This window comes from Colobus angolensis, unplaced genomic scaffold, assembly GCF_000951035.1.
Source record: "Colobus angolensis palliatus isolate OR3802 unplaced genomic scaffold, Cang.pa_1.0 Scaffold35, whole genome shotgun sequence".
Lineage (NCBI taxonomy): Eukaryota > Metazoa > Chordata > Mammalia > Primates > Cercopithecidae > Colobus > Colobus angolensis.
The window spans coordinates 2,664,872-2,681,322 of NW_012116821.1; the positions used below are offsets into that span (position 1 = coordinate 2,664,872).

Genomic DNA, 16,451 nt, shown 5'->3' on the forward strand with positions numbered 1-16,451 from the left:
AAACATTTGTCCATACACATACACATACACATATTACCAGGCATATGGTAAAGACTGCTGAAATGTAAATCTGCCTAAAAGACTTGAGGAAAATGTACTTATAGGCTTAATTAAAGTATATGCAAGGAAAACATTTGTGGCACCATAATAATGTCTTGCTGTAATTTTATAGCAATTTCCATTCCTTTTTCTTGCCTCCACGAAAGTTTCACAGCAGTAGGATACAATTTTTACAACACTGAAGCAGTACTAGGTAGGCCTTAGTGACTGGGAAAAGTGAACCCGTCTTTCTGAATGGCAAGGTGGTTTGCCCGCTGTCAGTGGGAGGAGTGTAGATGAAGACCTTCATCCAAAACCAGTGTCTGTGAACAAGGACAGTATATTCGGAGCCTGGTCAGTGATGAGAGTGATAATGTACATGCTCTTTATTCACTAAGTCTTTAATTGCCCTCTATTCAGACACCAAATATTGGCTGTGGTCATTGTCTGCCCAGTATGCGAACCTTAAGCTGGGGTGGAGGCGTTGAGTGCTGGCAGCGGGCGCAACCTCATGCTCAGCCTTCAGCCTTACTAGACTGTGCCCACGTTCACTCCGCACCTTGCTCGGTGAAATCCTGTTTATAGGATATTTGAATCAGCTGTTAATTCCTGTTAGCATGCTGCCAAGATTTTCACACCCTTTTTGTCCATTGGAGTAATCATTCATGGGGGAAAAAAACGCGATCACAGCCCTCCAGCGTGCAGGGCACCATGCTAAGTGTTGGTGATTAACATCCACACAAACTCTACCTTGTGGAACTTAGAATCTAGTCAGAAAAATGGGTGTCAGACAAATAATCACGTGCAAAACGTACAATTTTACGCAGCATGTGACATAGTGCTGCAAAGGAAAAGTAAAGCGTGTGGTGAAACTGAGGCCCTGGTTTAGCTTAGCAAGCCAACCTCGGGAGGGTTTTTCAGGATTTATCATGTAAACTGAGGCCTGACCGTGTCAGTTCCGTGCAGATTCATTCTCCTACATTATGGTGCCATAAAAATGCTTTTTAGAAGATGTAAAAATTATGAAAAATAGAACTATTCTATTAGAAAGTATCTTCATTTAATTTTTCCAATGTTATGACAACAAATTGAGATAGGCACAAGTTAATTAAACAAGTTTATTTAACCAAAGAGAGAAAAGTTAATATATAGTCAAACTGCGTCCATCATTTTCTCAGGCCTATTCCAACTTGTAAGAATCCAGTCCCTTCAGAAGCAAGAACAAGCATTTCTGTGCCCCATTGCTCAGTTCTTGATTAACTATTCATTCAAAACCATTCCCCAGTTTCAGTTTTGAGAGGACCAAACCAGGAACGGCAGATGGATCTTACAAACAGGATATTGGTTGAGCTAATTGGAGAAATTTTAAATTGAAATGATTACTTTTATTTGTCTTATCTTTCAATTGAATCTCAAACTTTTACCTCAGTTTTTTACAAATAAAATGCAAGAGGGAAGTTGTTTTACTGTTAACTGATTATAGATTATAATGCCTTTTTCTTCATGTTCCTATTTCAAATTTTCACTTTTGAAAAACGTTAGACCCATTTTTTTAACTGTTAACTTCCCAAAGGAAAAAAAAAAAAAACTCTATACTAAAATTTAGAAACCTCTTAATAATAACTGTCCTGTTAATAAAAAGAAAACTCAATACTACAATTTAGGAACTGTCCCATTTATTGTCCCATTATTAATAACTGTCCCATTAATGACGGCAGAGCTTCTGAGGTGCCGTCCAGATGAGAATCTTGTGTGAAGTGGGTTAGAGCAGCCTCTTTTCCTAGTCAAGTGGGCCTTGGGTACAAGAATATGAAAAATAAGCTTTAAAAACTTATTTGGATATATAGTTTCTATATTCTAAGTGTACATATGGGTTTACAGACATATATATTCACACATATATGAATATGTATACATACATATTTTAAGCTCTTATCTAAAGTAGTTTTTAAGTGACTTGAAGTTTAACCTCAGCATCAAAGTATATTCTAAAATATAAAACAACTATTTTTTATCATTCTACATTTTATATTGACATCAGCTGTATCACCCATTACATATTTGATAAAGATGTTATGCCTCAGTAATTCTGAAGCCGAAGGCTTAAAATCTCAGCCCAGTGACTCTAGAGAATCACGTGTTAGTTAAAGGGAAAGCGGGGCCTCACGTGCTACGTAAGTTTCATTCTCGGGCATCCTTTCTCAGGGACCTACTTTTACTGGAGATCATTCTGCTAAATAAGGTAACATCTAGCCTCAATGGCAGCCATGTTATTTAACCCCCCACATTTTCAGAAATATGTTTAAAATTATGTTAAGCTAAATAAAGAAAAAGGATAAAAACTTAAGAATTCTGTCTATAATAATTGCTCTGTATTGCAAATAATAACCTAGGCATGCATAAATAAATGAAGTAAATTATTGTTCCAAGAAATCTGTATTGAGAACTGAGAAATGATTTTGCACAATAACCCTAGTATTGCAAATATTGTAAATATTTTTACAAATATAGCGATATAAAAGAAAGGGAAGAGATACAGTTGCCCCGCCTAGGGCTAAAAGTGTTACCTCCAGATTATGTAATCCACGGAGTAGGCTTCAGGTGTTCAGAAATGGCAACTCTTGATATTTTAGTGTCAGGTAAAAGCAGATACATAGAAACGCAAGAACCAGAGTATCAGTGTAAAACACACGAGCATATAAATACATAGGCATAAAAATAAACGTATATGTTTATCCATCAATCCCAAAGCTTTGGTTGACCCTTAGTTTATCTTAAAAAAAAAAAAAAAAGAAAAAAGAAAAAGAAAAGAAAACCGAGCTTATAGCTCACACCACTGGTTCCCGTGACTGGAAATCTACCTTACACTTTTCAGCAAGCACCATGTGGTTGCTCATCCTCCAGATGCTGTAGCGTTTTAACCAAGACACCCTTTAGCCATTCTTGTTTTGACAAGGAAAAGTAGGAGTCCATTTAATGTTTTGGGCTCTATAATATCACATGTAAAAATTTTAATTCACTGTGATCACTCCATGAGCTAGAACCCTTTTATTTTTAAAAATAACACGTGTCACTGGAATTTTGCCTTCTGGGATTCAACGCTTATATCCAAAATGGGCTTTGTTCTTTTTTGTTTTGGTTTTTAAGTGTATAAAAGGGGGAGTTTGGGCCTTTTATTTAAAGTAAAAGTAAATTCCTAACTAAGAAAATGTATAGTTTGTGCCTGAACTAGTAGCCTTCATTCCTAATTGTTGTGTGATAGCAGTAGTTTTTAATCTCTTCTCTTCTTGTATTTGTTAGCTCATTACTTTTTTCTCACCTTCTTCCCTCTCCGTCTGCCCACCCATGCCCCACCTCCACATGCTGCTTCTGGGTACTAGAAGTCCAGCTCCTCCACCACCACTGGGGAGAAGATCACGAAGGTGTACGAACTGGGGAATGAGCCAGAGAGAAAGCTCTGGGTCGACCGATACCTCACCTTCATGGAAGAGAGAGGCTCTCCTGTCTCGAGTCTGCCTGCCGTGGGCAAGAAGCCTCTGGACCTGTTCCGGCTCTATGTCTGCGTCAAAGAGATTGGGGGTTTGGCCCAGGTAAGAATGAGTGAGGGAGGAAAAAAGGAAGCATTATGGATAAGTTCTTATAGTGTCTTTCTTTGAATGTGTGGACTCATTTTTTTTCTCACAAAGGAAAAGCTAAGCCTGTGTGAAAGTCACCTTCCTGCAACCCATGTTTGTGTGCTGTCAGGGAGCACTAGGGGACCCTGACTCTGCCACCAACTCGCAGTGTGACCTCAGCAGGTCATGTACTTGGACCTCAATTTCCTCATGTATACAGTGGGTCAGACTAGATTTTCCTGTAGGTTTCCTTACAGCTCCAGAATTCTCTGGAATCTGCCAGTAGTTCATAGTAAATACTCAGAAATGTTTTACAAATGACTGAATTAATTATCTGTGTCAGATCTAAGTCACATTTACTGCTTCCCTCTCTCCAGAGCAGGTTATCAGAAAATTAAGTCATACTTGTCAAACCATGCCCACCATAACTGGACAGTTAGGAGGGTCAATGCTGTGACCTCCAGCGGGCTAGGCCCCAGGTGTGACAGGGGAGCTGCCTGGGTGCAGACTTAAGGACCTTTCCTCTCTGCACCTGGGCTCCTTTGCCTTCTACCCCTCAACTCCCCTGACCTTTCTCCCCTGCACCTACCCTCTTCTGACATGGATTTTTTTAGAATCACCAAGACTGCTCAAACGATTAGATTTTATCAACCAGCACAGCGTAGATACTGTGTGGCTACTTCCTTACTGTGACTGAGTCCACAGTGTATATAACCAGGCTGGGTCTATCACGAGACTCTCCACGGGCTTGTAACGAGGATTGCTGGAATGTAGCTGGGTTGCATCTTTGTCCCCACCCCATCATGCTCTTTACCTCATGGGCATCAGATGTGGTTGGGAACAGGTGCTGCCACCACACAAAGCCTAGCTTCCTTCTTAGGTCACGCTGAGCAGCACCCGGCTTGCCATTTCTGCAGTAACCCAAAGACCCACGGTTTGCAGCCCTGCATTAAGTGGCAAAAGAGGGCGGTGGGCATCTCCAGGAGCATCCACAACTTATGCACCACCAAGTACTAAGTAAATGGACATAAGGGCTGTGTGAGAAAGTTTGAATCCAGAAATTTAATATTTCATTGAAAACCACTGTCCCCTTACCCCCTCGCTTGCCACACAACACAGGAGACATCAAAAGGCAAAACCTTCTCCAAGTTATTTGCAGATCCTCATGTTTCATTCATATGTTTAACCTTTCATAACCTGTTCCCAAGTGGGAATCAAAAGGTTAAAATTAATGCCTCAGATCTTGATGTCGCATTTCAGGAGTTCTCTTTCTTTCTTCTCTTTTTGTGACTGTGTTGTCTCCAGCCTAAGCCTCCTTGAGTAAGAGCACCGCACAGGAAGGTGTGCACCTGCCCCGTCGGCGGGGCTGGTGGCCAGTGGCATCGCATCAGGCTTTTTAAGTTGGGGGCCGTCGGTCCAGGGGCTCATTCACCTTCGCACAAGGTGCTGCTTTTGTTTTTGCCTGATACCCCAAGCAGTCTTGGGGTGAGGGGACGGGTACGGCCCAGAATCCCAGGCCCACTTCTGAGAGCTTGCAGCTGCTGGAATGAACACTCTCACATCACTGCCCAAAAACCTAAATTGCAAAATAGTGCCGTTGTTGCTTTTTAAACGCTTTGACATGCCCTTTTTCCTTAATTGGAGGTGGAGTGGGGTAAGTGTGAGGTGTTGGGAGACACAGCGGGCAGAAGGACCTCGGAGCAGTGCTTTTTCTGTTGCCATCAGCAGGTTCCCTAATGGTTTTATAACTGTAAATGCTGCCTATGCACTCCTGAGTGGGAGTAATGAGCATTAGTTAAAAGAGGCAAATGAAAAAAAGTAAACCAAGACATTAAGTGCTTTTTTTGTCTCCTGGCTTTAAACAAGCCACTTTGCTGCAAACCAATGAACCTGCCGTGTTTTTTGCTAGGTTAATAAAAACAAGAAGTGGCGTGAGCTGGCCACCAACCTAAACGTTGGCACCTCAAGCAGTGCAGCGAGCTCCCTGAAAAAGCAGTATATTCAGTACCTGTTTGCCTTCGAGTGCAAGATCGAACGCGGGGAGGAGCCCCCGCCGGAAGTCTTCAGCACCGGGGACACCAAAAAGCAGCCCAAGCTCCAGCCGCCATCTCCTGGTAAGTGGCGGCGCTGCAGTCACTGGCCCACGAAAGCCTAGGTGCCTGGACTGGGAGGTTCCGGGAAGGTCGTTCCACAGTCAGGCCAACAGAGAACTCGGGACCTTTGAGAGGCGGGGGTTCCTGCGTCGTTTTGTTTATTTAATTGGACGCCCATTGGCAGTGTTAAGGGATGAGAGAATTAAATCTGGGATGTGGCCATTTCTGATTGGCCCCTGGAAGGCACCCCTTCTTTTGCTGTACCTTAATCAAAACAAGTTTTTGAATTCTGAGCCATATACGTTTATTCCTTATACAAGTATTCAAAAAGATTACATCTACCTCTACACAAAATAAAGATCCCCAGTGGCCTGTTTGAACACTTGTGCACTTCTAGGAAATGCCACCCTGCAGGTTTGACAGCTCGAGCGTGCCCACCCTCTGTCAGAAACCCTCAGATTTGAACTTTAGCAAAATGAAGCCTGGGCTTAGTTTCTAACGTCCCCCGCCCAGCAAGTTCTCACTTCTAGGGTGTTTAGCAAGCTGTCGTGGTAAGGATCCACACAGCCTTGTTTTGGAAACAGGTCGTCTTTTGCAGCCTTGTCCTGGAAGTCAGTGGTCTTAGGAATGGGTGCAGTGCTCGTCACCAACACGCTCACAGGCCAAGCTGCGTCAGTGACACCTGCCGGCTCCCTTCCCTCCCCTCCCCACTGACAGAGACCCTTCCATTCCTTTCAGCTCCCCTGCTAGCCTTCGTTCTACCGTTTGGGTTTCAAATTTGAAATTACAAAATCATATATTCTCGTAAATGCAATAGTAGAGGGGGGAAGACATTGGCACCTTAGTGCTCGGTGGTGACCTCACTCCAGTAGATCCGACCATTCTCTTATCTGTGTCTGGCTCCCAGTCAGTGACCTTCAGCACGTAGCCTCACTGTTCCTGGTCCCTGTCTACGAGACGTGGCTGCACCCGCCGCTCCTGTACACAGCTTGTTCTGAGCGTGGCTGGCAGCCCATGTTTCCTGGGCATTTCCAGTGTGCCGGGCCCTTTTCTAAGTGCTATCATTTCATCTTCACATCAGTCCTGTGACTTTGATACTATTTAAAAATCCATGAGAAAATGAAGGTCTCGTGGAATCTAAGTACCTTGCCCAAAGCCAGCTAGCTGGGGAGTAGAAGGTCTTTTCTGGGGCATCTGGTGCTAGAGTATACATGATACCCACCAGACACCTCTGCCTGTGTTGAAAATACCTTTGTAACACATGAGATGTTTACACATAGAAGCCAGAGCAAGAAGTTATTTTGCTTTTAATGATTTCCTGTAGCTGCTGTCTGGATGGTAAAGCTGATAGCCAAGGTTCCTAATCAGGGGATCTCATATAAATACTTTGTGGGCCCAAACTGCACTTGTAGTGAGTATACCTAGAATTACATCCGTAGGCTCTAAAAACAAGGAGAAATCCTCGCTAACCTCATCCTTAAAGATTCAAAGGCTTTGACAACTCTGGTGTCCCTTAAAAACTGGGAAATCTAATTTTAAAAATCTCACAACATTACATCCAGTTCACAGAGTAAAACAAGCTGCCTATGAACAGCTCTGAAACTATTTTTCCAAAATAAAAACCCAGTGGGGCGTAGGGAGCAAAGTGGTGATGTCTGCAAAGATCTAAGGGTACATTTTATTTGCCAGGAAAGGACTCATGTCACTGAATGGGCTGCCCTTGTGTATGGAGAATAGCTCTCCCAGTGTGCATCAGCTTCAGGACGGGGGCCCTGCTGAGGCGTATAGATCCTTCAGAAAGTGGAGGGCCTGTTCTCTTAACAGCCAGCCCTTCCCTTTTCCCCTTGTTTAAACTGCCATTTTTATGGCAACATTATCATTTTAACTACACAAAAGAGCTTGGATTGCAGATGGACTCCTGGTATACATTCTTCTCAGTAGTCCAGAGGGAGCCGAGGTCCTGTGACACAGGAGGCAGTGGAAGGAAAGCCTCCTGGTCTCGCCCAGCCCCAAGAGCACGTGCAGGGGGCTCAAGGCACACACAGGCGTCCGGGGATCTCAGACGGAGGCACCCTGGTCTTTAGAAGCCTCTCGATTCAGTGACACCCACACGGCAGGTGGCCTCTCCAATTCCAGTCCCATCATTAGGGAAATGGTCTTGGAAACATTTTTGTTGTTAAAGGAAAATAAAATTATTCCCAACTATTGGCCATGTTAGAGTCTTATTTATTACAAAATTTTTAAACACAAATTTACAGTAAAAATTGATGTTTTTTTAATCACTTTTTCTCGGAAGAATATAATTGTAGTGTGTTTTTTCTTGTTTTTTCTTTTTTTTTTTTTTTTTTTGAGACAGAGTCTCGCCCTGTCTCCCAGGCTGGAGTGCAGTGGCTGGATCTCAGCTCACTGCAAGCTCCGCCTCCCGGGTTTACGCCATTCTCCTGCCTCAGCCTCCCGAGTAGCTGGGACTACAGGCGCCCGCCACCTTGTCCGGCTAGTTTTTTGTATTTTTTAGTAGAGACGGGGTTTCACCGTGTTAGCCAGGATGGTCTCGATCTCCTGACCTCGTGATCCGCCCGTCTCGGCCTCCCAAAGTGCTGGGATTACAGGCTTAAGCCACTGCGCCCGGCTGTAGTTTATTTTTTACCAGCACATTCAGGCAGACTAAACTAGAAGATTCTGAAGAAACATTTTAGATTTTTTTCCCCCAGCCTTTGCTCTGAACCAACTAAAATCGTAAGTCTTTTTACTGTATTCTGAGAGCACTACAAGTCATCTGTCTCTAGTCAGATTTTGATCTGGGGTGCTAATACAGCCCTAGGCTTCAATTCTGTTAGCCTCTGGGAGGCAGAAGCCCCTTGGCTCCTGGGGCTGCACCCCACACATCACTGCCAAGTTGCCATGTGGCTTCTCACACTGGGTATCTGGGTTCCTGTCTTCCAGCCACCAGAGCAAGTCAGTGATTGAGACTCCCAGGCAAACGGAGGCAAGGCCTTGGGGTATGGTTTGTCTTTAAGGTGCCAGTGGGGATCTTGTTATAAAGCATCTAGAAAAGGGTGTGGGGGATTTCCAATGAGTGCTGGAGGAAGCACCTCCCCAGATGGCCTCTGCAGCCTGTAAGCTGGAGATGGGGAGGGGAATGGAAGGGACTAGGCTGGGAGAAGTGGGGCAGGGGTGGGGCACAGAGCTCCACATTGAATTAGTAAGTCTGTAACCAAAAACCCATCCATCTTGGCTGGCAGGTGGCTGACTGAATTTCTATTATTAGCTGACAGGTGATGTCACAAAACCTGTCATGGATCCAACTAGGGAATCCTCAGTGGAAGATAAATGAGAAAGGGGCTCAGGTTATAAACAGAGGTGCCCTCTGGTTGACCTCTAGTCACTGTAGACCTGGGACATATCAGCTGTTCCTTTTCCCCACCCTACTTCCCGCAACCCCGCCAGAACTAGGGCACCAGGTTCGTGCTGGGTAAATTATCTTCCCAGCTAGGAGCCTGGCCATGCTGTCTGAAGTGTGTGAATGTACTTAACCTTCAGTAACCTTTCCATTGTTTACTTTAGAGTATACATTTGTAGCTTCTGGCAAAAGGTAGGGATGTCCTAGAGAGCCTGCCAGCCTCCTCTATTAATGGAGTTACAAGAGGTTGCATTCATTTTTTTTTTTTTTTCATGAAAGGAAAAAAAAACACTGGCAAGAGAGATTTTTCCTTTTTTTTTTTATTAGCTATAAATGTGAATACTTATAAATAAGGGTCTTTCTGAAATCAAGCCTTGCAAATGATGTTTCCAAAGAAGCTGTCGAGGCTGTAGCGGAGCCTGCCTGAATTTCGGAAGCAAGTCGTTGCTCTTCTGTGGCATTAGGCAGACAACTATGTCTGCAGGACGATTACCCTTTTATATCTGCAAAAGAGGAATTTCTTCCGTTATTCCGATACACCTTTTTAACATGCATTTCCAGGGTTTTACGCAAATTCGGTTTGTAAGTATGAGTGAATACATTTTTATTTTACACCTACATTAGGCATCTACATTAGCCATCAATCTTCTCCATATAACAAGCGCCCATGGCACACGTTTACCTATGTAACAAACCTGCACATCCTGCACATGTACCCCTCAACTTAAAATCACAGTTAAAAAAAAAAAAAAAAGGAAATAAAAGCTTTTTTTAAAAAGTCAGTCTTCCCGGCATCTCTGAGAACTTCTCTAAGTCATTCAGTGCAGTGTTCACAGGGACGGATGTTACGCAGAGTTCAGCTCTGTTGGCCAGCGTTCATTCCAACCCAGGCCAGGGGCTGAGCAGACCTCATCTGGCTAGAAATGTCTCTGTCCAGCTGAGGCTTTCCGAGTAGAAATAATGTACTCCTTTCGATTTCTGACTCCTTTGCAGTGTCCTCTGGAACCTCTCATGGTTTGTTTCACCTCTGTTGCCACTAAAGTAAAATGTGAATAATAGTAATTGTAGTGAGCCTTGGGAACGTCATAGGGAAAGGTATTCTACACAATAACATGGAAAATGTTATTCACAAGCAGCAGTAATCCTGCCATTTGTTCTGGGGGTTCTGCACTTTTTTACCATGAGGGCAGGGGTTGTTGTCTTTCTTGTCAGTTTGGTCCACTGGTGTATGTGGGCGTAGAAGAGAGCCTAGACTATAGTAGGCATATTACTCATTTATTAAGTATTTAATTCACACATGAAACCAGTATCTATTGATGATCTAGCATGCTAAGGACTGCAAGAGATGACAGAGCAGGAGCCCTGCAAATGTTACGTTTTTCCCTCAAGGTGAGGTTAGTTAATTTTTCCCAGAGTCCCACATAAGATTTGGAAAAAACCAGTTCAATTCTGTTATTATAATGTAATTATACTTAAAGCCAAATCTCAGCACCCTGATAACATTTAAAAACTCCAAACCAGTATGACTTGTGCTTTTTGATAACAACTCTGATTTCATAGGTCAAAAAGTGATGCTATTAATGACAGAGCACAGACGCATTCAGATGTTGAGAAGCTATTGAAATGACATAAGGCTCATTGTCAATTTGTGTCCTTGCTTTTCATCTTAAACATTTCACATTGTCTAAGACCCAGAACTAAGTTTCCTAATTTTGTTTCTAAAATAGCACTATAATTCATCGAGTTGATGCACCAAAATTTTCATCCCATTTATAAAAATGTGCATTTAGATTATTTCCAGTCAAGACAACGGTGAATAAACACTCTTCTGCCTAAAGCCTCTTTTTTATTAGATTATTTTCTTGGGATAAATACCCCAGAAAATAAGTATCCAGTCAAAAGATATAAATGTGTTTTATGGCTCACAAATGAAATATGTTTACTCAAAATCTTCTTTACTAATTTTTGCTGTAAACAATATAAAAGCAATGAATTTTACAGCATCATTATGGTGTCTTATTTACATTTATTTCTTTCATCTATACGACTAGCAAGGCGGCTGGGCTTACTTGGTAATCTCTGGATTTCTTCCTGTTTTCTCTTGGTGCTGCTGCTATCAGCTAACTCGGGATCCTTGCAAGGCCCACAGACCCCTCAGTCAACTGGCAGCAATTCCATGGCAGAGGTTCCAGGTGACCTGAAGCCACCTACCCCAGCCTCCACCCCTCACGGACAGATGACCCCAATGCAAGGTGGAAGGTATGTTCCGATAACTCTATGAGCCATACAAAGTCACGTTTGTTCATATTTTAGTTTTATGGAGCAAACTTCACAGAGAGAAGAAATGGTATTTCCTAGAGAGTTTTTAAATGTTGATGACTACCAGTTTTCTTCATGTCATTTATTTTGGATGGTTTTTGCATTTGCACATTTCAAGATTGGTTCATCTTCTGAATGTACTGTTTGGAGGTAACTCGCGCTGTATCATTAAGCTTTCATTCCTTGCATCTCTTCAGAAGCAGTACAATCAGTGTGCACGACCCGTTCTCAGACGTGAGTGATTCATCCTTCCCGAAACGGAACTCCATGACTCCAAACGCCCCCTACCAGCAGGGCATGAGCATGCCCGATGTGATGGGCAGGATGCCCTATGAGCCCAACAAGGACCCCTTTGGGGGAATGAGAAAAGGTACGTGCAGAGGGGCCTCTGCCCGGGCATGGACCAGTGGGCATTCTACTGTCTGCCATTCCACAACAGTTTACCTTTCACTCAGAACACCTCTGAGCCCAGGCTGCCTCGGTGTGGGTCCCAGGTCCCCATCCCACTCCACTCGTGGCCTTGGGGAAAGCAGTTAGCCTCTTTGTGCCCTCATCCTGTCCCCAGCTGGCCTCAGTGCCCTCGGCCTTTTCCCCAGCACATAATCCCTGTTTCTGGATACCTGCCACCTCCTCACACACACCAAGTTACATTCCTTATCTAGAAATTGGGAAAATAATAGGACCATTCCAAAGGCATGGTGAGGATAAAGTTCCTGCACACAGAGCTCAGACAGGAGTGGCTGGCAGCGGTGGTAAGTAAGCATGCGCTTCACGGCACCTGGCATGGTGTTGTGCTAGTGTGTGCTGGGCGCTAGCTCGTGGATTGTTAAATCAGAGTCGCTGCCCACCTTCAGGGAATCACAGACTCCCTGCCTTCTGAATTCCTGGGAGGAAGCAAAAAATAAGCACAAGTAAGCAGTTAAAGATTGTGGTTGGTGGAAGACAGGAAAGTGAAAGGAAGAAAGAATACAGATAGCAGTGGCATTGGGTGGCGCGGTGGGAGAGAGGGAGAGCGACTTAGACTGAGTGGTCGGGAGGGAAGGGCCCTGAGAACCTGTCATGGGGATGGTGGCAGGAATGAGCTTGGTGTGTGAGCAGGTGATGGGTGTCCAGAGCACAGTGAGCATGGGCCCGGGGACAGGCTGAGGTCGTTGAGGCCAGCTGGGCCAGAGCCTTTCCGTGTCTGTGGGCATATTGATAAATCTGGATTTTTCACCAAGGTGAAAGATGTTATGCAGGGAAGTGATGTGAGTAGGTTTTTTTTGTAATAAATACATAAATAAGTAAATAACTGGCCGTCTCTGGAGAATGCACCGGAAAGAGGTAAGAGTAGCTTTGGGGAGATCACTGAGAGTCTAGGGGGAGCTGGCCAACTGGAGCTGGACACCAGCAGCGCAGAGGGAACCCGCCGGCAGAGTGTACATCAGAGGTGCTCGCGGAGTGAATGCGGGCCCTGAGGGAGAAGCTAACCATAAATGAGCAAGTGAAGACATCATTCCCTGCAGTGCGGAGGATTGGGAAAGGACTGGGCTAGAGAGGGGAACCTGGAGACCGTCTGGGGTGTGTCCCCGTGATAAGGCATGGAATGCATGGCTGGAGCCGAGCAGATGTTGGAGTCGGTATGATCTTGGAGTAGTAAGTGTAGAAATGGCATCTGCAGTGATGGGATTGATGAGATCCTTGCGAGAGAGTACAGGAGTTTGTGAGTGCCATCAGGAGACACCAGGCTGGCCCTTCCCTTGATGCCCGCCGACTCCCAAGGTTGAGGCAGCACTGAGGCTGTGACTATCTGAGTCACTGCCCTTCAGTTCTGCCTGTGGTCTACAAGCCACAAGTGGAGACTTGATATTTCGCTCTTGGGCATTCTTCCAAATGCTTTCAAGGCCGTGAAATTGAAGAATGATATGAATATTATTAGAAAAAAACATATAGAAGAAATAGTGAATAATATTTTTATGGAAGTACTTACTCTGGAATCCCTTAAATAATAGTACCTGTGTTGTGCTTAGATGTTGGGGTACATGAATTTCTTGATAATATTGTCTGAATGGAGAGAAGCATAAAGTACAAAGCCTTGGTTTTCATATGTATTATAGACCAATGAAAAAGAACAATGGAAAATCTTTAAAATTTGAATATAGGGCATATACCATTTATAAATGAAATTCATAGTATTTTGTGTATAATATATGTCAGATAACACTGATAAAGCAAGATCATCTATGATTGTTTTTCTTTCAGAAGTTTCAGGGCTGCTGATTCCAAGTGAGGATTTTGCAGAACATGCAGTAAATCCAGAAGCTTAGAATTTCAAAAGCTTTGTGAATGTTGGGGGAGCTATTTTTCTTAGTGGTATGAGATGCTACACAGAACATTTCGTTAGTCCTTTTGGTGGCTTTAGACTCTGAAAATATGACAACATGGAAAAAAATAATTAGTACTATTTGGAATTTGGCCTCAAAATGTATTACAAACCATTCCCATATCCCACCGATACACCACATTAGACAACTGTAGATGTATTTCCCTTGTGTCCTTATGCCTAGAAGTTTTCTTATTATAAAAATAAAGTGTGTTGGGGTAGAATGATTCTGGGATCACCTTGCTAGGCCCTAGGTAGATATATACGGATACTTCTCACCTTGCAGTGGGGTTACATCAGAAGAAACCCATCCTAAATTGAAAATATTGGTAAGTTGAAAACACACTTTCACTTACAATATTTTTGATTTACAATGACTTGATCCAGATATAACCCCATCTTAAAATGAGGAGCATACTGAATGCCTGTTGCTTTCACACCATCATAAGGTTCAGCCATCCTACTTTGGTGACTGTCTGTGATGTTTTCATCAACCATGTAAATGATCCCCAGTGGCAAGTACAATCTCTAGTATATTTCAGTTCACTTGCTGCCTTATGGTACTGGTGTATTCAGTACCAAATAAAAGCAGATAAACAGAAAATCCACGGGAAACAGATTTTCTAAGAGTCTTACTCCTGTTCTGTATAGTTTTCCATTCTTCAGTTTGCCTTACTCTGTCAATAAACTTAATGGTGCTGTGATTTTCTATTTAATGACTAACTTCAGTGGAAAACATACTCTTTGTCTCTGTTGCTGCTGCTGTTGGTGTTAACCTGTAGTATGGTAGCATGGTCAAAGAGTCTGATCTAATATTAGCCCTCAGTAGCCCTGAGGGGCCTGGCCCTGCCTATTCGCCAACCTGCCTTCCCTGCCTTCTTACTTCCTTACTTCCTTCTTACTTCCTTGCTTCACTGATTGAGGAATTGATTGATTACATATAAATGAACATCATTTTATATGTTTGACAGAATAGTATATGTCAAATGTCTATTAATATCTATCTGTACACATAGCTCTACTTGTTTTAATTGAATAGATACATCCTAATGCTCTAGTAATGGGTGAGTTGTGCCATAATCTTTTGCTATTATAAACAATGAAGCAGTGATTATTGAAGTACAGTTTTTTTCACATTTGTAAAAATGTTTATGCAAAATAGATTCCTAGAAGTAGAACTGTTGAATCAAAGGATATTAACTTTTTTTACTGAATATCTGAGCTTTTACAGTATAACAAACTACCCCCAAATCTTAGTGACTTTAAAAACTAACTATAACACTTAATTATATCTCTCAGTTCTATGGTAGACTGGGTAGTTCTTCACTCTGTGTGTCATGTCGTCAGCTAGGACATTGAGGGAGCCGCCATCATCTGGGAACCAGGCTGAGAGCTCTGCTGGGCTCTGATGTGTCTCGAGTGGCTGACGTCATCCCCAGGCTCTACTGGGAACTCAGCTGGAGCTGTTGGCTGCAGCATCCTCCATGGGGCCTTTCCATGTAGTTTCTTAGATGCCCATAACATGGCAGATGGATTTCAAAAGGGAGCACTCCAAGAGGACAGGTCCCAGGAGCAAGCACTTAAAAACTTTTGCTTGCATCTCACTTGCTGGAGCCCTTCAGGCAATGCTAATCACATGACCAAGCCCAAAGGCATCATGGGAGGGGTTTCCCAGGCTGCGAATGCTGGGAGATGCACTTCTTTAGGGGTTGCCAAAGCAGAGCCTCCCATAGCAGGTAAAGCAGGTATTGGCAAACTTTATACCAGTTTAATGTTCTCAACAAGAGCATGTGAGGGTGTGTGGGTTCTCACCCCCTTACTAAGAATGATCATTGTCCATCATTTTCACATTAGCCAATCAGATGGAAGGGAGAAAGCCTCGTTACTGTTTACCTTGGATTCATTCCATTATTAGTGAACTCACACATCTTTTCATATGTTGATTGACCATTTATTTTTCTTTTGTGAATGTTCATTTATGTGTTTGCCCATTTTTAATTTGGTGTTGCTTTTAGATTTCCTTGTGTATTAGAGAAAAGCTATTTAATTATGCCACATGATTTCTGTCTATCTCTGTTTTCACATCTACAAAATAGAAAGTAACTTCGAAACTGGTTCTACCACAGGATGATGTGAGATCAAATAGATAAAATAGGTGAAAGCACATTGCAAGGGAAAATACTTGATGCTGGCATTGGCCCCTCTCTACCAGCCTAACAAAATGTATCCGCTCACAAAATCTTCACCAGCTTTTGCTTCACATAATCATAGGATGGAGAAAGGCGGCAATACTGTATAGTGATGAAAATTTATGTTACAATGTTTAATTTGCCGTCAGGCTAGTTTCTGAACTGAACCCAATTTCCTTCAGGCTCTGAGCTGATGCTGATTTGCATATACTACCTAATTGGCACTCCATCCTGTGTTAGAAATAGTTGTATTTCATCCCATCTTGAGCTATTCTTAACTCCCTAATAATTTTTTTAATCCTTATTTTGGAGTGAATCAGTAGCTGAATGTTAAGGTTTTCACTTTTTTTCTTCTGGGAGAAGGGAACTAACTTTGTATACATATTTCATGTCCTCCTTACAACCATTTCATGGGATAATATTACTGGCCTCATT

General features: G+C 43.0%; 1 protein-coding gene across 2 annotated transcripts in view; it reads left to right on the forward strand.

Moving 5' to 3' along the window:
• Nucleotides 1–16,451, forward strand: part of ARID1B (AT rich interactive domain 1B (SWI1-like)) — a 393,153-nt gene that overhangs the window by 360,845 nt on the left and 15,857 nt on the right. For both annotated transcript variants that reach the window (XM_011952754.1, XM_011952755.1), the window contains 4 exons: nt 3,420–3,629; nt 5,563–5,767; nt 11,267–11,405; nt 11,663–11,835. In XM_011952754.1, the coding sequence (XP_011808144.1) occupies nt 3,420–3,629; nt 5,563–5,767; nt 11,267–11,405; nt 11,663–11,835 (727 nt within the window). The remainder of the gene's footprint in view (nt 1–3,419; nt 3,630–5,562; nt 5,768–11,266; nt 11,406–11,662; nt 11,836–16,451) is intronic.